Source organism: Condylura cristata, unplaced genomic scaffold, assembly GCF_000260355.1.
Source record: "Condylura cristata isolate star-nosed mole 26May11 unplaced genomic scaffold, ConCri1.0 scaffold00008, whole genome shotgun sequence".
NCBI classification, from domain to species: domain Eukaryota; kingdom Metazoa; phylum Chordata; class Mammalia; order Eulipotyphla; family Talpidae; genus Condylura; species Condylura cristata.
In genome coordinates this window covers 33300844-33327305 of record NW_004567109.1, presented here as the reverse complement: position 1 = coordinate 33327305, position 26462 = coordinate 33300844, and the positions used below count along the sequence as shown (strand labels likewise).

General features: G+C 34.3%; 1 protein-coding gene across 1 annotated transcript in view; it reads left to right on the top strand.

Annotated features, from left to right (window-relative positions):
- The first annotated feature begins 489 nt into the window (after window positions 1-489).
- The window catches only part of MYSM1 (Myb-like, SWIRM and MPN domains 1), a 34225-nt gene continuing 8252 nt past the window's right edge, over window positions 490-26462 (top strand). The window contains exons 1-17 of the mRNA XM_004679505.2: window positions 490-554; window positions 5078-5153; window positions 6702-6772; window positions 8287-8364; window positions 8460-8483; window positions 10083-10161; window positions 13011-13109; window positions 15448-16208; window positions 17334-17464; window positions 18481-18584; window positions 19670-19747; window positions 21356-21444; window positions 22880-22934; window positions 23244-23294; window positions 23978-24052; window positions 24607-24795; window positions 25472-25604. Coding sequence (XP_004679562.1) covers window positions 490-554; window positions 5078-5153; window positions 6702-6772; window positions 8287-8364; window positions 8460-8483; window positions 10083-10161; window positions 13011-13109; window positions 15448-16208; window positions 17334-17464; window positions 18481-18584; window positions 19670-19747; window positions 21356-21444; window positions 22880-22934; window positions 23244-23294; window positions 23978-24052; window positions 24607-24795; window positions 25472-25604 — 2158 coding nt within the window. The remainder of the gene's footprint in view (window positions 555-5077; window positions 5154-6701; window positions 6773-8286; window positions 8365-8459; window positions 8484-10082; window positions 10162-13010; window positions 13110-15447; window positions 16209-17333; window positions 17465-18480; window positions 18585-19669; window positions 19748-21355; window positions 21445-22879; window positions 22935-23243; window positions 23295-23977; window positions 24053-24606; window positions 24796-25471; window positions 25605-26462) is intronic.

The following is a 26462-nucleotide window of genomic DNA, read 5'->3' as shown; positions in this document are numbered from 1 at the left end:
AAAAAAAATAGAAGTTGCTGAGCAGATTGTATAAGTTCCTTTCTCAAAGGGGAGGAGGTTGGAAGAGAGAGGGAGGGAAAAAGGGAGAGGAGGAAAGTGAGAAAAAGAATCAGCAGGTTAATGTCCTCCTCTGTTGCTATACTCGCAGTTCAAAGTAGGTCTGACCTGACCTTCTCGGTATTCCAGAAGTATATGTACTATTATCCTCGTTTCACAAATGAGAGACTGAAGCTCCAAAGCATTTGCCCAAGAGCAAGTCCTCCCCCGCAGTCCAAAGCGGGTCACTTGCCCGGGCTTTACACACCTACTAAAACCCGACGGAGCCCTCCCCACTCCGGGGAGGGCTACGTTCCTCCGGAAGCCCCGCCTCCCCGCCCCGGGACGGGCCGGACAAGGCCTCAATCCCGCCCCGCGACGTTTCAGCCCCGCCCCCGAGCCTTCCACCTCTCGCGGGATCTGTCGGGAGGACGGATGGGGTCAGGTCCCATCATGGCGGCTGAAGAGGCGGATGTAGATATCGAAGGGGACGTGGTGCCCGCGGCGGCACAGTCTGGGTGAGGCGTGGACACTGAGTCTCCCTGGGACGGGGAGGGATTTTTATGTGAGGAGCTTACCCGGGAACGGACGCAGGTCGGGCAGGTAGCCAGGGAGCGGAAGCCTGTTCTCGGGGCCAGGATCTTTAGGCGGCCTGGGAGGTGTCGCGCGCATCTAGTCTGCCGGCTAGGTCCTCAGCCCAGCTGGCGGGTATCCGGGCTGGTGTCTTAGGCCTCTTTCACCTTTGCCTGGGTGCTGTGAGGGTGCCGATTTCACCTAGCATATTACAGTCTGTAGCAATTAGAGTCCTTCCGTTACTTCCATCCCAGAATCCGCCCCAACCCCGTCCCTGCCACTCAATAACTAGAAATAGGGCGGCTCCTGGACGGGACCGCAGCTCCGGGATCTCGCCCGCAAGCCTTGTGACCTTGGGCGAGTTGTGTCTACGCTACTTGCCACAGATGTAATCTTCCACCTATGTACAATTGTGAACAGCTTTGAAAGGCAACTCAGCTGAAAGTAAAAGGACAGGACTTTAGAGTTGGACAGTTCTTGGTTCTCAGGTGTTGGCTGCCCCTGCCAGATGTCAGTGTCAGCTTGTACCAGACATTTACTTAGCTTGTCAAAGCCTCACATCAGACAGTTCATGTATAAACTGGGAATCGTGAAGTGTATTTCATATGGTGGTTGGGAGGATGAAATGAAATAATTATGGATTTACTTTAGCATATAAGTAGGTGATCTGTAAATGTTTAATTTTATAATCTGTTGCTCTCCAGGGTGTTGTTAGGAACCAGTGAGGGAGCACGATTTATTTATACCAATTCAGCAAAGCCAGTGTGGTTTTGAAGAACAACCTCCAGCTTAAGAGATCTAGTTCTTTGACTTACTGCTTTCTGAGCAAGAAATTGTTGTATACCACTTTTAAAATGTACTTCCAGAATCACCTTTTAGTAATGGAGGAGGGCTAGACTGTTTAGGAACAAAAGAGCGCAGTCCTAAATTCAGAGGACTGTGTTACTTACAGCTATGAACAAGTCCATTAGAGCTCTGTTCGTTTGAACCATGTGAAATTGCCAATTTGGGACCATTTTGACCTATAAAATGGCAGTTTTATCGAGTCGTCTTTAAATTATGAAAAAGAGTACCAAGCCTGTCTTTGGAGGGACGAAGGTGTGGGTTTAGAGTTCTAAACTCTGAAGCACTGTAAGAATGTGAGGAGTAACTCAAATAGTTCCTTGAGGTAAAGTTTCCAAAAGCCACATAGAGAGTACAAAGCCTGTAATAGCAATCATTGTTAACGTTTTAGATGATGTTAATTTTGACCAACTACTTTTGCATGATACTTTTGCATGAATCATGCAAGATCATATAATTTATGATTATATAATTTACTTTTTCCACAAGTCTATGTGATAAGTGGGAAGGAATACTTACCTGCAGTCCAGAGGGAAATAAATTGGTGTTGGTAATACTACACATCACCTGAAAGCATTGGCTCTATCCCTTTTCATAGGTTGTTGTTAATTTTCCTAATTGTGTATAATTTTTCTTTCTTCCCTTTCCTATTCTCCTTGAGCCTTAGGTCTGTGGTTATACCTGTGATCATGTTAATCTCAGTCAGGTTCACCAAGGTTATCAGTTCCTGATGGTCAGAACCATTGCCTTATACAACTCCAAAGAACATCATTAACGTTTTATTTTGGATGAACAGATTAATGTTTTAATTTGGTGAATGTTGCTCCCTAGTGTTGAGCTCTTTAGGTTTTAATGTAACTGGTGCTTCCTGAAGTATGTAGTTACATATTACAACAATCGTGGACACCCTTGAAGGTTATTTTAAAGCACACTTTTAAAGCAAGTACTTACTAAGTTCTCAGTACCAGAACTAGAAGATGGCCTTGAAATTAGTTTCCCTTTTACTTCTACCACTCCCTGTCATCTGCCTTTTCTTCTGCTTATTCTTTAAATCATAGCATTCCAAGGGATTTTGTCATGACTGTTAGTAGCACATACGGTCCCGAGTGGTACTACCTCTCAGGACTTAAATTTCCATCTGTTAGGTTGGACCATATGAAATTTTGCCAGTGTTTGATCATTTTTACCTATAAAAATGGCAGTTTTATAAATACCACCTAACACATGCTGTTTCTCAAATCTGTCATCACCCATATCTCTCTCCTGAGCTCTAGAATCTATTTTCCAACTGTAATCTGTCTGTACTTGGATGTTACTGCAGACACCTCAGTCTCAGCTTATAAATTTTCCCCAGCAAACCTGTTGCTCCAAGTTCTCTAGTTCAGTAAGTGGCACTGTCCATGCAGTCACCCAAGATACAGACCTAGATTCTATCCTTTTTCCTTACCTCTCTCCATCCATTCATTTTATCCTATCAGTCATTTAGGATTTGTTTATTCTAAGTATTCTTTAAAAATAATACTTCTATTCATGTTGCTGATCCTCAGATCTAAGTTAGTTTCCTGTCCCTATTGCTTATTCAATTATTTGTTCTTAATTGCTCCTTTATTTGTCCTCTTTCTACTCTTTCCTGAGGTTATAGCATTCTTCCTTGCATTCAGATAAGATCATGTTAGTTCCATCATCAAATGATTTTAAGATAAAATCCTTATTGCTTAACTCCTAGAAACCTGTGTGATTCTTGCCGATCTACATCATTCAGTTATTCAACAAATACTGATTAGCTTTTAAATGTCAAACCTTACATATATAGAAGTTTTCAAAGCCAAGTCCTTGCTCAGCAGAACTAATGTTTTTATTGAATGAGAAAGTAATCCTTTGATATATCCTAAATGGAGGTAATTAGAAAAACATAAAGGGGGTAGGTTAGTTAGCTTGTTAGCTTTTATCTCTATACTTACCCAGGAAAACCGTAAGTTATGAAACTACAGGACCTCAAATGTCAGTGTGAATATAGTAGAAGGACTTGATTTGGAAAAGGGAGAAGCAACAAGATTGGCAACAAATTAAGTGTGTTTTGTGTTTGTGGGGTATTGGGGGTGGGGGAGAGTATCCTGAAAGGGCAGGCTCAAATTTCTGGCATGAGCAACTGGAGATACCATTGAGTAAGATAGGAAGCTGTGGAGACTGGCAGTTTTGACAGGAAAGGTGAGCCCAGGTTGGCTTATATTGATATGTAGTGCCTGTGGTGATTTAGTTATCCAGATTCATGCATCAAAGGTATGTATGTTGCTAATCCATACTAAGGAACACTATGTAGAAATATTTCTGCAGTTCACTTGGTTATACTAGCCCATCCTGTGTACTCTTGGAAACCTAGTTAATTGAATAAAGATTTCTTTCTGCTAGTACAAGTCTCAGTTCTTTATTTAGTATTTCTGGTAGCCTCTATCAAATAAAAATGTCAAAATCTTTTTTGCCATCAGTGGTTGAGAGAAATTATGGCTTTTAGCCTGATAACCCCACAGTTTATTACATTGTAGGACTAATTGAAGATTCAAAAGTATAAACCTATATATATAAGTTTTTGCAGTTTGGACTATAGAATTTAAGTCAAGTAACTTAAGTAGGAAACTATAAATTCAGAACATATAAAAGCAGATACTAAATTTACTTATGATAGACTGGGCCTCTCAGAACTTGAGGTTTTTTTGCATATGAGGTGAACATTGTTACTGCAGAGTTCTTACTAAAAGGAGCAAGAGAATTAACAAAGTTCAGTACCTTTAGGCATAGAAAAGCCCCCAAGTAATTCAATTTTTTTAATTATATGAGTCATTAAAATGTTGCATTTTCTTATCTCTTATTTGTATTATCCTTTAAGTATTTTAGTTCTTCTATCCTTATTTTCCTTCATTTTCAGGGTAGTGCAATTGATGGCTTTTATGCTTTAGATATAGCCAAAGGAATATGTTATAAAGTTGAATTACTGTATATATAAGAATACTCACCCAAAAAAAAAGAATTTTAAAAATACGTATCAAAAGAAATCTGAAGTATTGGCTTATGGACACAGAGGATGTTAGTTTTTTCTTATGAAGTTGTTTATTCTGGGGAAGCATAGTGAACTCTCAGTCTTAATGTTTGCCAGTTGAGACAGGAATGATTTAGAACCCACTATATTGTTCACAGACAGTGGAGATAGTAGAACGTCGACATCTCTGCAATATTAAATATGTATTAAAAAGAGAAGGGAACTGGCTCTCCCTGGTGGCGCAGCAGGTTCAAGCACAGCACTAAGAAGCTTAAGCCACTTCCGCATGAGTTCGATTCCCGCCTGCCCCAGAGGTGACCACATGGCGTGGCAGACCTCTCCTGACCGCCTGCTGCTCCCCTCAGCAGTGTACTTCGTGGATCTTCCTGTTCTGCACCCCACTCTGTCTCTGGTGAATCCTCTCACCCTCCGCATCTCTGACCTGTACCCCAGTTCTGTACTAATAAATAAATAAATCTTTTAAAAAGAGAAGAAACTAATACTTGCTTAATATCTGTAACTCTATATACTTCATAAATTATAACCATTAATGATATATCACTTTCATTCCCAATTTCTTAATTATTACAGAAGTGATGAAAATTCAGTATCTGTTTTACAAGATCACTATCTTGATTCATCATGGAAAACTGAAAATGGCCTCATTGTGAGTATTTTATGAAAATGCCTTATGCTTTAAGTTATTATTTATTGCCCAAAGTACCTTTATTTTTGGTTCTGGTTCTCAGCAGTCACAGGTAAATATTGAAACATTTTTCTTACTATAAAAACAAAAGAGAAGAAACTCAGTCTTCTTTTAAATTGGAAAGATGGCCTATTAGGAAATACTTTGGAACCGCCAGATTTAGATACATATCTTTTCTCTACCACTTAACAGATTTGTGAACTTAAGTCTCTTTGGTCTAAATACAGAGTTCATGTCTTCATTTGGTAGCTAAATAGCTAAGTACTTATACCAGGTATACAGGTTTGAGGAAAACAGGTATAACCAAAATAAAGGTGGTCCTGCTCCAAATAAACGTCTTTCTATTCTAAATTAGTCTTTGTTCTTGGGGAATCAGGAAATGAAGAAGTATACAGATAAGTTATATAAGATGAAGTGTATAAGCAAGGTACTAAGAGTAACAGGATAGGGAACCTGCTTTAGGTAAAGTTGTCAATAAGAAAATCTCAAAGTGACATGTAACTTGAAAAGTAAAAGAAAGAAAGGAGTAAATATGTGATGAGTTGAGGAGAAAATATTCTTTGCCAAAGGAATTGCAGCATAAAATTCCTGAGTAGCTCGTCTGGAATGTAGTGGGAACAGAGGGATAGATGCTGTGACAAGTTTGGAAAAGTAAATGAAAGCTCTGTTATACTTGTATGAAGCCAGGGTAGAATTAGAAAGACCTGGTTAGAAACATTTGTAGTCATCCAAGCAAAATTTGATGATAAATTGGCCTGAAGTTGTGACAGAATGGGTAGGAGTGACCAGTTTTGGATTACATTGTGGAGGTAGAACTGCTTAGTAGATTAGATTGGGGATTGAAGAGAAGAGAAGAGAAAACCCAGGATGATGCCAGGCTTTAAGCTAGAATAACTGGATGACAAGTAATGGCATTTACAGAGTTGGGAAAGCAGAGGGAGGAGCAGGTAAGGATATTTGATGGCGAGTTCTGTTTTAAATATGTTAGGATGAGAAACTTAGTAGATACCTAAGTGGGATTTTGCGTGGGCAATTATATTTAAAAGTCTAGAGCCTGGAGAAGGGACCTGAACTGAAAAGTTCTAAGTTTCGAGTTGAAAATGAGTGTGGTCATTCAAAGAGATTATCACTTGGGGGGTGGAGAGGTGGAGTAAATGTGAGTGTTAGGAATCGGTAAATGACAAAATTCCTGATGTCTAATAGCGGTTTACCCATAATAGCCATTACTACTTTATTGTGAGTGAGAACCTGAGCCTTGGAATCCAACAAACTCAAAGTTCTAGCTCTTTGCTTTTCCACTTAAAACTCTAGCAGTGCTATAGAGACATCTCTGAATTAGTAGTGACATCTTAGTGTTATTGTGGGAATCAAGGATATGTTTATGTTTTAAGTAAATTGTAGCTATTATCTGGATTTTGATTATTATGTGTTTTCATTTAACAAAACACAAATAATAATTTCAGAGACTGGAAATAAAACAAAAATATACTATTCTCTTTTTTTTAATAGCCTTGGACTTTGGATAGCACCATCAGTGAAGAGAACAGAGCTGTCATTGAGAAAATGTTGTTGGAAGAAGAGTATCCTTAATAATTATAAGGAAAGTAAAAAGTTCAGGATTATAAATCTATAAATGCAAAAAAAGAGTAAGTTACTAGATTGACTTTATTTGGCCCCAGACTGCTACTCCATAGTATGTTGTCTGTCAAGACTTAAAGCAGGATTTTATTCCTCTGCTTCTATTTTACTACTAAGTCTGAGTTATGGTTCAATATTTTTGAGTTTCTGTTCTCAGCCAATCCTTTATACTGTCTGAATAGTGAGTAGGAATTACAGTATTTTAAACATCAAGCTTTAGTTCAAGTCTAAGATCATTTATTTAACCCACACTTCTACTTTTAGTTATATAAGCTAAAACTCAGTGATGTTAATTTGTTCAAGGATGTGGAATACAATATAATAAAGTTCTTATTTTTATTCCACTAGTTTGCAGGTGTTATGTGGGAGGATGCTATGTTAAATGCACAAAACAAATATTATAGGATGAATATTTTTCCCCCAGAAGCTGTGATACCTTATCCTTGGTTCAGCTGCAGGCCCCTTTTTTCCTTCTGTATGGGATGCTGGCAATTTAGCTTCTTTGGGATTCAGCTTTCTTATATGTAAAATGAGGAAATTGAACAAAATAAGTTATGAAGTTTTATTTTTGATGACATATTTTGTATTTGTTTTATACAAAATGTTTGCAATCAATGCGTATTTAAAACCCACAGTGCATCTTAGTTTGTGCTAACCACATTTTAATTACTCCGTGGTTGTACATGTGGATGTTGGTATTGGAACAGTACAATTCTGGATTAAGGTACATTTAAGCAGTCACTTGTTCACTTCCAGCTTTGGAAGCAGAAATAATGATCATATTACTGAGAGCTATGTGAGTTCTTAGAGGGCAGGGATAACATTTTCTTGTGTCTGTCCTTAGCACTTAGCACCACCTAGCACAGTATATGATATGATAAGATATACATAGTATACAGTCATTAGTTGTGACAGAAATGTCAGATTAATAAGAATATTGGTGTAGACTGGTTTTTATAAGTTTGAGAAGCATATTCCTTGGTAGATTTGATCTAAGTGTTATTTTTGAGTATAGATTCTATACTCAAAATATTTATACTTTGAGTATAAATTCTATTACCTTTAGAAATATGAAAACAGATACTTCCAAACTACTGTAAACAATCAAATTCATGTTATATTTTCCATATGTTTTAGGAAAAAAGATTTGTATAAAACATTGAGAATATTCTTTCAGCCAACTTCTAACAGGGAAGATAAGAAATTAAGAAATTAGTGTCTGTGTAGCACACATTTTGAGGGGGCACTGTGATGTGTGAATCCACATGTAATATTGAATATATTAACAGTGCTGTCAGGTATAAACATTTCTGTCTTAAGTTTTGTTATAATTTAAAGAACTAGAGAGGAATTGGTTTAAGTGAAATTTGTGTTCATTTCATGAGTAGATGATTGCCTACTTACATAAGTTATATAAAAGTTATGACTGTTATTGAAAATTTCCTTAATTGTACAGGTATTATTTATCTAAAAAGTCACTTCCAGAAAAATTCTGGCTTGATCAAAGGGAAAATGATAAAAAATATATGAAAAGGTAAGATCAATTTTAAACTACTTTTGAACATTTGAATTACATTTTTTTAAACTTCGTCACAAGCTTCCTTGTTTTCTTTTTTTCATGTGGTGCAGTCTACAGAAAACAGCAAAAATCATGTATGTATTTACGTTTTATATTTTAAAACCTTTTTAATTAGCAAAAACTGGGGAGAATGAAACAAAAATATAATATTGAACTATGGAAAAGCATAAGTACAGAACTATAAAAATCAAAATTTTTTGTTCATATGTTAGAATGCCACAACATAATTTTATGGTGTCATTTATTTGTAAGAATTTCTTTCATGACCCTGCAGTTCCATCAGATTATGGAAAAGATGGCTTTGTGGTAAAATTTTTAAAATGTACTATCTTTTAGGAATTGATAAAATTTCTGTTGCCCTACCAGTTAATTTTCAGTCATTTTAAATAGAATTTGTATTTGTGTGTTTCAGAAACTAAGTTTATATAATATGCTTTCCCTACACTAGAAGAAAATTTGATGTTATAAGTATTAATGTTTTGGGGAGCTTTTTGTGTGTAAAAGAATTGGGGTAGTCTAGAGGTGCAGGGAATGAGGGCAGAGAGAGAAGATTCACTAGCAGCAGGTTGGGGAGCAGAAAAGGCAGATTAACTGAAATAAACTGATGAGGGACAGTGGATGAGACAGAAGAGGTCTGCTGTTCATGTGTGGCTTAGCTCCCATTGGCAGGGATCAGACTCAGGCAAGAGTGGTGATAATGTTGAGACTTAAACCCTAGGCCACTGGGGAGGCCCTATATAGTTTTCAAAATTACAAGTTTATGGGGTTCCTTAAAAAGTTATATTTTCTGGGCCCTCCCTGGTGGCGCAGCGGGTTAAAGCACAGTACTGAGAATCTGAAGCCACTTCCGCATGAGTTTGATTCCCGCCTGCCGCCTGCCCCGGAGGAGACCACATGGCGATCCAGACCTCTCCTGACCCGCCCGCTGCTCCCCTCAGCAGTGTACTTCGTAGATCTGCCTGTTCTGCTCCCCACTCTGTCTCTGGTGAAGCCTCTCACCGCCCCTGAGCCTCTGGCCTGTACCCCAGTTCTGTATGCACAAATAAATAAATAAATCTTTAAAAAAAAAAAAAGGTTATATTTTCTGATTTGCAATTGCCACAAACCTGAGCCCTGAGCAGATTTTTAACTTTTACATTTTGCTAAATCAACAACCAAAAAATGAAGTTCATGTGAAGATTAATGCCTTGCTTGAATTAAATTAGTGAGTTTCAAGACTGTTTAATTTGGCTTCTTAAACAGTAAGCATAACATTTTTGTTTTGTTTTTAATTTTTTTTTTGGCTTAATATGTATATGGTTAGATGGATGTATCAAAGAAATGTTATTTCTGGAACCAACTTAAACTTTTACATGCCTTTCAGGATTTGGAAAGGTATTAATGTCTGTTCCTTGATTGCCTTCCTTTAGTGTCTTTTAGTGTTACTTTCACTCAGATCTAAAGATTATGTCTTTTGGGACTCCAGTCACCCTGAGCTAGATAAGTATAGAAGGTAGTATAAATCTGTTCCCCCACCCCAAGTCTGTCTCCCACCCAGGTAGAGACTGGAGCCTTCTTCAACTCTTGGACTCAAAGTATTGATTTCAGCCCATGGCTGTCTGTAACCTTTAGCTTCATAAATACAGAATGTTCCATTTCAGAAATTTTTTTGCCATTCCTTTTTTTCCCCTCAGGGTACACTCTCCTACAAAACCAGCCAGTTACTCAGTAAAGTGGACGATAGAAGAAAAAGAGCTGTTTGAACAAGGGCTGGTAAATAGAGCAATTTTTAATTCATAGAAAATAATTCTAGAAGCAAATATTGATAAAATTATATGGTTAAATTAATTTATAAAGACTAGAAATTTCTTTAATTATAGTGATCTCAACTATAGCTTTTTTATAGTTAAAGTGATGATGTTTTAGTGTAATATAAGGTAATTCTGTTTTACCTCATACTAGATCACTAAAATTAAATTTGGATCCGTGTTTTAGATGTCAAACTTTTTTGTTGTAATTAAAACCCAGGAAATTGAGCTATATGTCATGTCATGTTTATTTGATACCAATTAAAAGAAAAAATTATCTGGTTTTTCTCATAAGAAAATCCTATATATTTAAAACTGGGTGATCAGCTGAATCCTCTTTTATTCAGGTATTTGGCATCTAAATATTTCATCAAAATATGTTAGTGAATTTATTTCAATGCATAAATGTTTCAGTGACATCTATTTTAGTTAAGTCTATAAGCTACATAATGGAAAAAATAAGTATGGCAATTTCTAATAGTTCTAATTATTAGATACCCTTAACAGAAGAAATCGCTAACAAAATATTGGGGGCTTTTTCTTTAATATCAACAGTAGGTTATAACTTTTCCTTAAAGGTGCATGTTACCTAATATTGCAGTAATTTTGAAATTATGTAAACTATATATACAAAATAGATCATTTATGTAGGAGTCATCAGTGCTAATTGAAATACTGTTTTATAAAAATAGTGGAAAATGTGTATTTTTTATAAGTAGTCATCACTGTGACATTGGTGTATTCTGTGATGTTATACAAATACACAAACTATATTAAAGGTTTATCTTTTCTTGATTTTTTCCCCTGAACTGTTGATGGTTTTATATTGGTTTTTCAGTTTTCTGACCTTAATTAGTCATTTGTATAAGATAACTGACAACTTTGGAGTTTTACCCTTATCACAGCCCAGATCTTTCTCTCTCTCTCTCTCCCCCCAATACACACACTCAACACACACATACATATATACAAATTGTGAAATTTTAGGTTTGTAAAATTTAGTGACATTTATGATATTTAGAAGAACCGCATTTGCATGACTCAAAAGGCATCTACTGTAATATACTGTAATAGGCTGTTAAGTCTCCCTCTCATTTTTATCTCAGTGTTCAGTTCTCTTTGCCTGAGATAGCAAGTGTTTTATGTATCTGTTTTATGTATCCTTTCCAAGAGGTATTTTGTTTTTATATAAGCAAATGTATTTATCTGTATACCTATATCATTATTTGTTTATATACCTAAACAGGTGTTTTAAACTTACTACCAAAAAGATGGAACTTGTTTTTAACTTTTTTAATCACTAGTGTAGTTTGCTTTTTAATTCTTCCGATTTGAGGAAACTGTGTGAGACTGCGATTTTCTTCTTTCCATTCTTAGTCAGAGAACTGTTTGAACAAGAGCTGGTAAATAGAGCAATTTTAATTCATAGAAAATAATTCTAGAAGCAAATATTGATAAAATTATATGGTTAAATTAATTTATAAAGACTAGAAATTTCTTTAATTATAGTGATCTCAGCTATAGCTCTTTTATAGTTAAAGTGAGGATATTTTAGTGTAATGTAAGATAATTCTGTTTTAACTCATACTAGGTCACTAAAATTAAATTTGAAATTGTGAACGCTTTCTTTGCTCCTCTCTTTGCTTCCCCAGTTTTGTAAAGGCAAACCTTCACAAGCCTAACTGGTCACACATTATGCAGATCTCTCTTGTGTGCAAAAGTATACCATGCTGCCAAGTTACCTATTTTTCTTTGTCCCACTGTGAGGCTAACTAAGTTTTAGTTGATCTCACCGAGGCATTAAGAACACTTAAATAGTTAACTTATATTCACTATTAGTTTTTTGAGTTTTACAGTTATCCATAACATTACCTGAATATCTGATATCCATAGGATTACCTAAATGTCTGAATACCTGAGATAGTGTTTAATTAAGGTTTATCAGATAACTCAGGTCTTAGGTGATTTATTACTAAATGCCTGTAAACCTGGCCCCTTGTGTCAGCTTTCCTGAGTTGGGGCTCTTTTTTCCCCCAAAATAGTTTTAAGAATTCTAAAAAGAATTATAGTTGTTGTTCATTGTGAAGTAAAAGTTGGACATAGCTGTAAAGATTTAGTATCAAACAGTAGACTTAACAGGTAAAAAATCTTTTCTCTTTCAAATTATGTATATTCATTTTTGTACTTAAAAACACAGAGATACTCCTCAGATTGTCATTTTTTCCTCCACAACTTCAATATTAACAGGTATAACCTTTGACTATAGTGAGTTATAGGGAGATACTAGTTGCAAGTCATTTCAGTTGTGAGTCAGTCTTTTAAATCAGTTCATTGTGATACCTGTTTAAAGTAGAAATATCTTCTGTGGTGCATGTAGTGTATATTGTAAGAGAAGGAATCTGGACTAAAAATATTATTGTGTCGTTAGTGTCAAACATTTCCAGTTGCTTTTATAAATGGAAAATGTAATGTACATCCATTTCAGACACATGATTTTAAAACATCATCTTAAGATTTGTAACATAGAGAACAATGTAAATATATATGGATAAGTAATGGAAGTGAGAGATCTTCTTTTAGATAGCTAGTGTTATTTTTTTAAAAAAAAAAACTAATTTGTATATTGTCCTGGTCAGTTTGCAAAATTCCAGATTCCAAAAGAATGTGAGTTTTGACTTTCAGCTATGTAAGAGGCCTCATTGTGTGTGTTAGAAAATAAATAAGATGGATTTTTTTAAATGGCAGTTACTTGGAATAATTAATAATTAATGAGTAAATTAATCAAAAGCTGTTTTTTTTCCACTTTGATAACAGGCTAAATTTGGCCGAAGGTGGACCAAAATTGCAAAACTAATTGGAAGTCGCACTGTTCTACAAGTGAAGAGTTATGCCAGACAGTACTTCAAAAATAAGGTAAGCAAAATATAAATGTAATTACAATCTTAGTAATTATGGCATTTATAGTAAATAAAACTAGTGAGCAGAAATAGTTCTTTAATTTAGATATTGAAGTGTAAACATATTTACAGTGAAACTATTTTATACCCATTATTATCCAGATGTTTATCTTTTAAAATACATATCTCCAAAATACATACATTTATCTTTAAAATATATACATATCTCAAAACATATCTTCAGTAGTTTAAGCGTTGCTATTAAATAGGTATTATGTTATTATTCCACTTAATTTCTTATGTTAAGTAGATGGAGAAAATACTAATTGCTCAGGGTTAGCCTATAAAGAAAGGAGTATTTCAAAGAGAAAAGGCTGTGTTTTATTGTTGTTTGTAAAATACTTTTTATATCTAAATATTTATATTAGAGAAAGTTTTTAAGAATTATCAGGGACCATGAATACTAGCATGATTCTGAAATCTGTTTAATAACAGTGATACTTTTACAGTTTTGAAGAATTATCAGAATACTTTAATAGTCTATATCCTTAAAATGTTCCATTTAAACTCTGGAATATAATTAAAAAACTTGGAAATATAGTAGGTAAAATTTGGTGTTTTGATGGATTTACTTGTATACAAGATTTATCTAATTTAATGGCCTTTGGGAATATGTAGTAAGTGAAGGAGCGGATGCATCATATGTCAGTAATCTTTTAACCAAGCAAAGGCACTTTCATGGCAACTTACCCCAAGGTTGAGGTGTTACAGGACAGAAAAAAGTTCAATTTAAGTTACTTTTACCCCCATGCTTCTCATGTCAGTTTTTTGTAAGACTAGAGGTGGGAAGGACATTTTTAATATTAAAACATTATTATGAATTATAATGCAAAATATTATCTAAATTCATAAGGTAAAACAGACTTAAATATTAGCAAGGAATTTTAAAAGTTGTTTTAGACTATATGCACAAATCCTCTTTTTCAACCTGCTACACTCTGGTTCTTTACATAGTAAGCCAGTTAGCCCCAAATACATGATCTTGGGATTCTGTTGTGATACAGTATCTATAAGTAATTTCTTATATACTCAAAACTCCTGTTTGTGAGTTTATCAGCTATGAATAAGATATCTCTAAAGCGCCATATGTGAAGATTTTATATCAAGTCACATGTATTTAGTGATTTTCCCTTGCTACATTATCAGCTACTTACAATTACAAATAGAGAAGAAAATTGCACACCTTAAATTATAAACTATGGGCCCTCCCTGGTGGCGCAGCTCTTAAAGCACTGCACTAAGAAGTTAAGCCACTTCCTCATGAGTTCAATCCCTGCCTGCCCCGGGAGGAGATCCATATGGCGTGGCAGACCTCTCCTAACTCACCCGCTGCTCCCCTCAGCAATGTACTTTGTTGATCTGTCTGTTCTGCTCCTCACTCTGTCCCTGGTGAATCCTCTCACCCTCTGCATCTCTGGCCTATACCCCAGTTCTGTATGAATAAATAAATAAATCTTAAAAAAAAAAAATTATAAACTATGGAGCTACATTTAATGAATCTGCAAAAAGATACTGTTTCTGTCATTATTTTTAAATTAAAGATGATTTTAATTTTCTAAGATACATGCGATAGATTCCTTTAAATAAAGGATGTAGTTTAACATTATAAAATATGATATTCGTTTAGGCATCAGATAGTCTGATAGTCTATTAAAATATTTTAATATCCTAAAAAATACTTTTAGTATGGCAGTTAAAGGTTCATTCTTTGTTTTTTGTTTTTTTTTTTTTTAATGTTTACTTATGTATACAGAACTGGGTACAGGCCAGAGGTGCAGGGGCAGTGAAAGTCTTCACCAGAGACAGAGTGGGGAGCAGAACAGGCCAACTGATGAAATAAACTGCTGAGGGGAGCAGCGGGCAGGTCAGGAAAGGTCTGCTGTGCCATATGGATCACCTACAGGGCAGGAGGATCGAAAACCCACTGAAGTGGCTGTGGCTAGCTTGCAGTTCTGTGTTCTAACCTGATGTGTCACAGGAAGGGCCCTGGTTCATTCTTTATGGGTGTTCTGAATTAAGATGAAATTTTGAATTTAATATCAAAAAATATGTAATATTTCTATGCAACTCACTATTATTTTGATTAATAAAAAACACCAAGCTTTGAATGAATCATTTGTGGAAATTTGAAATGGTGACCTGTCACTTTTAAGGTGAGTTATAGACATTTAAAAAAATAAATGCAAAATAAAAATATAATACACCGATGATGTAGCATTGTATTTCTCTGTGTGTGCGTGCGCGCATCATTAATTGAATCTTAATACTGTGAGGACTTCATTCTTGTTCTTAAGGTAAAATTAGATGGTCCAGAGAAAGAAACACCAAGTCAGAAGAGCAGCAGTGATCTTCACGTTAAAAATGAAGTTGTGGGGACAAAGTCATGGACACCATCAAGTTTAAGGGGACATGCTGATCCCAACCTGAATGCTATAAAAATTGAGAAGTTATCTGATGATGAAGAAGTAGACATCACAGATGAGACAGATGAGTTGACCTCTCAAGTACCCCAGAAGAATCCTAGTAGTGATCTTTTAAAAGGAATTTCTAATAATAAAATGCACAGGACCAGTGAAGGAGAATTCATTGCTTGTGACAACTGGAAACATCCCATCCCTAAATCTTCCAAGGAATACCTTCAGAATGTACAGCATAGTGAAATGGAAACCCTTTCAAGTTCAGGAATTACATTTTGTGTTGAAAAACAGGTTCCCACTGACAAAAAGTCAATTGAGTTAAATAATCAGACATCTGATATACTGGTAGAAAACTGTGACAAGCAAGATGGAAATGATGCCAGCCAGTTGCCTTCTCCAGAGCTTTGTGAAGTTCAGAAAGACTTGAGTGATAATGAAATGTTTTCTCATTCATCCTGCCAAGTGGAAGAAGAGAACCATGAGGAAGAAGAACTTAAGCCACCAGAACAAGAAATAGAAATAGATAGAAATATCATTCAAGAAGAAGAAAAACAAGCAATTCCTGAGTTTTTTGAGGGTCGCCAAGCTAAAACACCTGAACGATATTTGAAAATTAGAAACTACATTTTGGATCAGTGGTAAGAAAGTATTGTACTTCAGATGCTGTTTTAAAATTTATTATACTCTATAGTATTTTAATCAAACATGTAGAATTTAGTATTTTATGTTGCTGGTGATAAAGGGAGCTTTAACAGACTAATATATTTTGGTAGCCAAGACACACGACGTATTAGTGAAACTTTTTTTGCAAGTTCGGAACATTATCATGGGCTCTTATCTTAACTCATGTAAATATTCATTAGTAGTGTTTGGCCCTGGAATAAATAATAAGTGATTACCCTCAAAAGCAGCTTCTTAGAACAATAATAGGAAGATACAGAAAACACTACTGTACTAGAAGAGAGTGTTTTCCCTAGTTTAGCATGCACTTTGAAGTATGAAGACAAGACTGATTATAGATTGATAGTTTTTATTAAATGTCGCTATATTGCAGGAATCAATATGTAGCTCATAGTGCAGCATCTGGCATAAGTATTCAATAATTTGTTGCTACTATTAAGTTCTTTTAAAGTTTGTATTGTACCATCTAGCGTGTTGCAGTAAGTGTACTCAGTAAACATCATTTTTTAGAATTTCTTACTTCTTTCAATTTCTTCTTTCATAGTTTCAGTATTTCATGATTTCTTTGGTATCCTCTTTAATGCTTCTGTTTTCCACTTAATATTTATTAGCATAGTGATAAGAATATAAAGTTTTAAGCATTATAAGAGCTTATAATTAAGAGGTACTGTCCAGCCACACAAAAACAGATGAACCTAAGTAATATGTTAAAAATTGGCAAAGTCTAATACTGTATATGATGTATTGTCAACATCAGAGATTCATTCTTGAATCTGCATTTGTAGATAATAAGCATCTTATTTCACAATCTTGAAATAACTAGAACCTATTGAATTTAATATTGGGGCAGAAATAATACTTATAGAAATCACACTGTACTTTTATATTTTGCATCATTTAAATGTTTGTTATTTTGGAAAAACACTACACTTGGGTATCATCTATTAGCATTGTATTTGCTACACATTTAAATATTGAGAAGTGGTAAATCTTTAAGATATTTCAAATATTAAAAGTTTTCCCCAGATCTTTTATCATGTTTATATTTGTCCAAAATAATTGTATTTCCATCTCTTAACTAGGGAGCTATGCAAACCGAAATACTTAAATAAGACCTCAGTACGTCCTGGCCTGAAGAACTGTGGTGATGTTAATTGTATTGGACGGATTCATACATACCTCGAGTTGATAGGAGCAATCAATTTTGGATGTGGTAAAAATAAAAAACCAAAACACCTTTTATCCAATATTTTTATCCTTTCAGCATCCACTAATTTCTTTGATGGTTAGCAGTCAGTACATTTTAAGAACTGATACAGAATTCAGATGCTACGTTATAGAATAAATGTAGTATAGAGATTGTGAAACCAATTTTTGATGGTTTTGTGAGACCAGTTTTTGAGGACCTACAGTGAAATTGATTGTGTGATTTTAAAGGAAAAGTATGTGGTATAAGTAGTTGAAATAATTTAAGAGTGAAATTCTTTGTCAGGTAAAAGAAAAATATAATAATGCTAAAAATATTCTGGCAACATTTGAATAAGGGAAATAATTTATGAATTTCTACATAAAAATGTAAGAAATGCCAGAGTATTTTTCATGAAAGAAAATTTCTCGCCCTAGTTTTCTTACATTTGTAGTTGAGGAAATGATATTTACAGATAAAAATTGTAAGATACTTAAGACCTTGTATCCATGGTTTGAGAAAACTATGTTCTATATTTTGTATCTGAAAAGAAACGTAACCAGGAAACTTGTCGTCAAGTAACTTCATTATAGGTAGAGCTAGAACTTACAGTCTGCCCTAAGGTCTAAACCTGTAGTGGGTGTCTGTTTGCCCAAAGCACTGTATGTTGGGACTGGCATTTGAAGGAGACTTAAGTGCCACAGTTTGCTTAGTCACTAACAAGAAAATGAAGTCATGTTTTCGGTATTAGATGACAAAGTTAGAAAGTGAGCTTAGCACTCATTAAATCAAAAATTCAACATATTAGTTTACTTCCTGAATGTCCCATTTTATACATTTTTCCTTATAATAATACCATTGCTTTCATTGTAAGCTCTGCCAACTAGTACATCCAGTGTAGGTTGTAGAAAATCATAGAAGTTTGGGTATAAAGAAACTTAGAAATTAGCTTACAGTTTATAATCAGTGTAATCGTATCTTCTTACTTAACAAATTAGTTTCATAAACTAATAGATTGTTTTGTTTTTCCTGAATTCCAATAGAACAGGCCATCTATAACAGGCCACAACCAGTTGATAAAGTACGAATCAGAGACAGAAAAGATACAGTAGAAGCTTACCAACTTGCCCAGCGCCTACAATCTGTGGTAAGCGGTCTTCTTTCTTACTAAATGATCACTCCTAGTTGTTGACACCCTCATAAGGTGGAGCTATAAGGCAAAAGGAAGAAACAAAAACTCAGAATTCACTGGTAAACTATATAGAAGTATGTTTTGCTAAAGTAGTCTTAGACTACTTGGTTTTTATTTCTAAATCTAATGTATCTTTTAAAAGTATTATACAGTAAAGTGTTGTTTTTTTTTTAACACTTTGTTTATTGTTTAAAATTCTTGCCATGAGATTCAGCTTTTTGGAATAGCTATTAAAAACACTTTAGCCTTCATTTTTTAATACTTGAGGTTAGTGAGTTTGACATATTTTAAAGTTTAGGAATTGTAGTTAAAAAGGTGAGTTAACAAGTCTTTCAAGAGGCAGTCATATAGTGATTCTTTTGTTTTTATTGATAATATAAGCCAATCTGATGATGGGTAAGTAACATGAAAACAGTGAGGATGATAGTGTAGGTTTCTTTCTCAGTATTCAGAAGTGGTAGAAACCACTTCTGCTTAGATTTATTTAAAAAGGATCTTTCAAATACAGGTGCTGGAGATGGTGCTGTTCATGTAATGACATCTAGCAGCCGTTTTAAAGGCTTCAGGATTGAGGTTTGCACAACCTAGTATTAAGAATTCAGTTGACCAACTTAACAGTTTTTACTTTTGGTGTTAACTCAGCAGTTTTTTCCTTTTTAAGGCTGAGATGTAATTACCAGTCTTGTATCTTTTGTTGTATATTCTTACAAGTCTACCACAGGTGGTTGAAAGGAAAATCATTTTCTTATTGAGGTTCTTTTTTGATCTTAAAAATATTTTTGTCCTATATTTTAGCTCCCAAATAATAAAGCTGAAAATTAAAAAAGAAATCCACATCAAATACAGAAAATCATCATTGATTTATTTTTGAATGGATGCTAACTATTGAACATAAAGTTAGTCAGATATAGCAATCAGGGGTTATAATCTTCTAGTAAAGAAATTTTTAGGAATTACTATTTTGGTTTGGTGTATCAATGTACTATGCTTTCTTCAGAGTTAATCTTGCTATCTTTCGTTTTATTTTAATTCCATCACAGCGCACAAGAAGACGTAGAGTCAGAGACCCATGGGGAAATTGGTGTGATGCAAAAGACTTAGAAGGACAAACATTTGAGGTAATTTTCGCTTTTTCAAACTGCTTATTAGTAAAGGTTTCACCAATATGTGTTTTAATATCTTAGTTTCATACATACTGGTCTTGTGTGTGTGTATATGTGTGCTTACATCTCATCCTATGTTAATCTTTTTTTGTTGTTGTTTGGGAATCAAAGTAAACAAAAGAATAGCAAGCACTAGTGATGCAGTTAAATTCAGTCTTTTTTCTCATTTTCCGAACATTGATTGTCTTTACATTGTGGTTTTCAAGAACATCTGCCAGGTGCCAGGAAATTGGTATACCCATTTCAATTCAGTAAAATTTTACTGAATGATACTCTGATATACCAGTTAAAATATTGTCCCAACATTAGGTATAAATTACAAATAATGAAGCATTATTGCTACTATTAAAAACTATGGCCCTAAAAGGAAACATAAGCAATGAATGTGTGTATACATACACATATTTGTGAAAAAGCTGGCTTTGTTACCTTGAACAACTATATAACCTAACAACATCTCAGGTGGATAATAATATCTCCCTAAAAATTTATTGCAAGCATTAAATGAAATAAGTGAAAGAAAAATGTGTGAAGGTCTTAGTATTAGGTATTCAAAAGCCTTGCTTGTACCCACTACTCAGTACATACTATCTTCTTTCTCTCTCCTCTACTCCCTGCTCCCAACCTCATACCCGAGCAGTATTCTGAGCACAACAATTAGTAAAATATGTTTTCTGCCTAGAAGGAACTTACATTTCTAGTAGGAAAGATAAAACCTGTGGTTAAGTTCCATGTGATTTGTCCCAAGAAATAAAAGATCATCCCAAAGAGTGATCATAGATGGTTTCTCATATGATCTTTTATTTGAGTTATGTAGGATGAATAGGAGAATCCAAAAATGTAAAAAGCTAAATAAGGGCATTCCAGACTAAGAAAAAAACAAATGAAGATACAGATGTGAGAAAGTATAAGACATATTCTGGAAAAAGTACATTTGGGTAGAATATAAGATTGGTAGTAGAAATGCAAAGAAAAATACATACAATTAGATATGTGCTTACTAAGTGCTAAACACTATTGTTAGTATTTTATATACATATTAACTCATTTAATTTTCATGGTAACACCATAACATTATTAATATTAATATTGTTGTTTCCATTTTAAAGATGAAGATAGACACATAGAAACTCTTACTAACTTACCCATAATCTCTCAGCTAGTGAACACCAATACTAGGCATTTTCCTTCCAGAATCTGTGCTCTTTGTCATCGTACTTTGTTTCAATTGTGAAAGAAAATTCAACACAGCGGAATAAGGTTAACTAAAATTAGGAAATAATAGGAAAGATTAGGTGCTTCTAAGATTTTGAACCTGGTGACTATTCTCATTAATTGAAATATTCAAGTTAGCAGAAAAGGTAAATTTTAAGTTTGTTGTGGCTGGGTATTTTGGAAATTTATAGATTATTCAGCATTCTCTGTTAGAAAAAAGACACTTCCACACCAGCTTAGTCTGTCTTGTTCTCACATGCCACCAAATATGACTTTAAAGGAATATTTTTATTAATTCTACCTCTCAGTTGTCTGTGGACTCTGATCAATGGGTGTTTTATACTTTAGCATCTCTCTGCTGAGGAGCTGGCAAGAAGAGGAGAAGAGGAAAAATGCAAACCTGTTAAATCTTCAAAAGTGCCAAGATCAACAAAAAGGTATAGTACATATTGATAAATGTGATTTTTTTTTTTTTTTAACTAACTACAGGTAGTTAGAAAGTGTGCAGAGAAATTCCGTAAGAAATGGAGCTAAAATTTGTGAAATGTGTTGTTTCATTGATTATCAGTTTGGGAGATCGTAAGCAAAAGTTTTAAATTTGTCAGGTACAATGAATATAGGATCCAACCTATGTTGTAAAAGGGCCTTATTTATGACAGGTAATCATTCAGCTCCCTAGGTATTATGAATAAGTACCTCATGAAATGAAAGGAGTTTCTATCTTTGGGTGGTGTTCACTTACTGAAGGCTCACTACTCAACTCTAGAATTTTCCTAAAATTAAACATTTACTTATTCTGCTTCCAAAATCTGCTTTTATATATGTTTTTGAAAACAAGCTCATTGATTACCTATTTCTAATCTTGCATTAATTTTCTCATTCTATGTATGTCCTCAAAAAATGTTAACATTGGGTTTATATCATGTTCCTTTCTGTTTTCTGTTGTATTTCTTACTATATTTTATCTGTATTTTCTCATCTGTCTGGCCTTTAGTTTATTTGAATTAAGTACTTTTTAATTTAAAGATCTTATTTCATTCAACAGATGTTATTTGAGTGCCTGTGCTATATACACCAAGTACTATTGTAGGACTACCTTGTTCAAAAGTCTCTTCTGGAGCCGTTTTGGTTACAACAGGAACTAAATAGTCCTGTTCCTTTTAATTTCCATTAACATGAACATATTCCTTGTTTGTTTTTTGTTCTATGAACATAGCCTTAAGAACCCCTTTTATTTTTCTTAACACATTGCTCATACTTCTGTTCTTCACCAGCCCTTTTTAATATTCACTCTCTGATTGACACACGCTTTATATCTCAAGTGGCTTAGGTGCCCCCTCCCCATCTCTTGTTTTTGTTTTTGTTTACTTTTTTGTTTTTAAGTGTGTCATAAACCTTTCTTCATACATTAACTTCTTTGGTAGAACTCTTATCATTTATTCATTTAGCAATTATTTGTTAAATTTAAAATCTGTGCTGGATACATTTTGTAATGACAAATATTTTCGAAAAAACTCCATCAAATTTTTTCCCCTTCCTTCAGGGGAGTAGTTAAACATTTTCATTACTTTTTTGAAACAATGTAGGGCACTCACTAACCATTCATAGTTAAATGTTTTTACAGTTAAAAAAGAAATTAAGATAAAAGTTACTTTCTTTCAAAAGTCCTTTTTTATCAAATCCAAAAGAAGAGTGCTTCTTTCAAAAGGGTTGTGGGAGAATGTCTAAGAGATTCTCCTTGTTTAGTGTTTTTCTCATTCTAAAGAATTTAGGTTTGGATTGATGCATATACCTAGATTTTAAGTAAAGGTTACTTTCCTAATTCTGTTAGTGAGTTCATATTAGAAATGGATTTTTTTTTTTCTTTTTCAGCTCATTTGATCCCTTCCAGCTGATACCTTGTAATTTTTTCAGTGAAGAAAAGCAGGTACTACTTATGCATCACTGAATGACCATGAAAAATACCTTCCTGTCAGACATGAAATATTTCTTCTTTATATACATTCCTGAGGCCTATGTATGTGAAGAATTGGCATAGGTGGGATATATTAAGGGTTAGAAGAATGATACAGATGGAAAATGAGAGGGAGTTTTCTCCCTGTTAGGGTTTTGAATGGTAATTGGTAATGACACTTTGGTGTGGTAGATACAGGAGAAAAGGGTGGACAGTTAAGTGAGGGAGAACAAAAATCTCTATTTTTATACTCCCCCCCCCCTTTTTTTTTTTATATTTCAGGAACCATTTCAGGTGAAAGTAGCTTCAGAAGCACTTTTAATAATGGATTTGGTAAGGATAATCTATTGTGTTTACTTAGTTATTCTGATTTCTATTCTTGTGTATTTTTATTGCAGGCATAAGAGAAAAGTATGGAAGACCTGTATTTTGGATCTTAACTATCCTCTTTTACAAGGAATCTAAAAATAAGTCTTTTCTTTTGGAGAAAAGCCAAACAATTGCATGTTTCCATATTTTAGAGAAAATAAATTAATGTGAGTTTTTGCAGACTGTTTATCATCATTAACCCTATTTTCATTTCCCAGTATCCTTTGTCTGCTACCTTCTAGATAGCTGCAACAAAGCACAACTCCTGATTTGGAGGTTCCGTTTCTGCACTAAACTACTGAGACTTCCAATAGTTGTGTGTTTGTTCATGGAGTTTTTCTATAGGAGGACCAAAAATTATTTTTACTTTGTATCTTTATAATACCTTCTCCAAATAGGGAGAGCAAATGGCATCTTAGAGTCTTTGAATGTTTGGTTCAAAGTTCTCAACTACCAGTCAGTAGATCTGAACTCTCAAGTCCCTGTACAGTGGGTCTAGCATCTAGTTCCTCGACTGTGCTGTCTTATTTTACAAAAGCATATTTGCCATGCTTGTGAATGACTTCCTATGATAAGTGTGTTTTATTCTGATTTTTTACTCAGGTGAGTTTGTTTGTGGGTCTCAATATGTTTTGTATTTCTTTTAGCATGCTCATGTTTCTATGGCAGAAGTGATTGGTCTGTTAGGAGGAAGATACTCAGAAGTTGATAAAATAGTTGAAGTAAGTTTTTTCTTCAAACATTTTTAAAAATTACTTATTCCTGTTCCATGTTATTTCAGTGACTATAATTAAAATATTGATTTTGCCTAGATATGATAAAAATGTTCAAATGTAGAAAGGTGATCCCAAAAGTGACTTAAAGTTCCATAAATTAAGGTGAGGCCTTGCTGTCTCATTGCCTTTACCAATAAATGTTACAATTTCTAAGACAAAGGAGCATGTGCTGACCATAAATTGAACCTTGTTACGCTTCATTCTGTTGAAATTATTACTGTAAATAATAGAAGGATTCAAAGAGTATATTTGCACAAGTATTATATGAACTGACCTGGAAAATCAACAATTCTTACAACCTTGTTTGAGTGAGAAAATAGATTCTGAGTTCCTAGCTTATTTGTAAGTTTCTAGCTTACTAGCTTACTGGCTTCCTGTCATATAGTCAGTTAAAAGGGTGGGCTTTGAGAAGTTTCTGTGTCTATATATGAGAAAACTAAAGCATTAAGTTAATAGAATTAACAGGATTTTGGTATCATGTAAGGATTAATCCTTTATAGGTTTTTGCTGCAGAACCATGTAACAGTCTGAGTACAGGACTACAGTGTGAGATGGATCCTGTCTCACAAACACAGGCCTCGGAAACCTTGGCTATAAGAGGCTATAGTGTCATTGGATGGTATCATTCTCATCCTGCCTTTGATCCTAATCCTTCCTTACGAGATATTGACACTCAAGCCAAATACCAGGTGTGTTCATAGGTATTACATGTATGTATTCTGCAAACAGTTGTTGTCTCTCCCCCTCTTTGCTCTCTATTATATATACTTTTTAACTTTTCTAGCAAAGTATTGCATCTGGAACTTTGAAATAATTTGCATTTTTCCCTGATTACAATAACAATAGTTATTTAAACATTTAAAAAATCAACTGTTTTGTTTAATACTAACAAGCTATCAAAGTAACCATAATGATTACTCCAGGGCCTTTAAAAAGTGATGTAGGCAAGTAGAACAGGGAGTGGCTATTATTGAAATAAATCAGAACCATAATGCATATTTTGCCTTACTAGAAAGAAAGTTGTATGTTTGATATGTGAATGTTTTGCTATAGGCAGTTGTTTGTAAATTATTACCATATTGGTCAAGATAGCTGAAGGGTAATAAATATATTCATAGCAAATACAGAGTTTTGCAGGCCAGGATATCTTTTTAGGGGTCATTTTAGATTGGCTTAAACATATTTTAACCTGAAAAATTTAGTCTGGGATGACAATACTCAACATTTCTTTTGGTTGCTATTTAAATGTGAAAGTTCTAACATCATTTTGTTCTTTTCACCAGTAGATATTTAAAAATTGGTATGTAAGTACTGACTTTGAGGTGTATGTAGTTGAAGCTAATTACATTTTTCTTTTAATTGTAGAGTTACTTCTCCAGAGGTGGTGCAAAGTTCATTGGAATGATTATTAGTCCTTATAATCGCAACAATCCTTTACCTTATTCCCAGATAACCTGCCTGGTTATAAGTGATGAAATTAGCCCAGATGGCTCTTATCGTAAGTTTTCAACAAAACAACTGCAACCTATTTTTGCTTTTATTTCCTTCAACTTACAAATCAAAGAATCTACAGCTATGAAAAACTGATGGAAAAAATTTGTACCTTCAACTAGGAAATCACCATTTGCGTACCATGTAGTACATCACTGTCTTCCCTTTCATGGTGTCCTTTTAAGCGTAAGTCCCTATTGTGTTCCTACCACTGGGTAGTAGCTTCACAGTATGGAAAAGTTATGACCAAGCAGAGTGTGTATTAGTACTGGAAATACTGCCATAAAAAAAGTAGGCAGAGTCTCTGTTCTTATAAACATTACAGACTGGCTTTCTGTGTGATGACCTTCAAATAAAATTAAAAGGAAAATTGCCACCATATCATCAAGTCCATGACCTTTAGTTTAGACTTAATAGTGCGTTATTGTATTTTTAGATCTTTTATTTTCCATTCTATCTGCAGAAGTTGGTTTGATTCCCTTGGAATTTATGTCTACTTGTGGTCCTGTCATCTCTCATCCTTTATGGGAAATTAGTGTAGCAGACTAAGGAAAGAAAGGGATAAGATGGGTCAGTGGATGGAGAGGAAAAACGGGAGAAAACTACTGGTATCCCTAATGTGTATACTGTCTTCTCCAGTCTTTATTATAGTTCCCATTTTTCTGCCTTCAGTTTCTGGCACAAATCCTGGCAAAAAATAGATACTAATAAATGTAGCCATTAATTTGCTCTTTATTCTTTTTTTTTTATTAAAAAGTTTATTTTTACATCATTTTGCACATTTTTTTTTCATCTCAATTGTAATCCCCACGGGTTTCCCATCACCAAATCACCCCTGTGCCACCACCATAGTCCCGTGCATTTC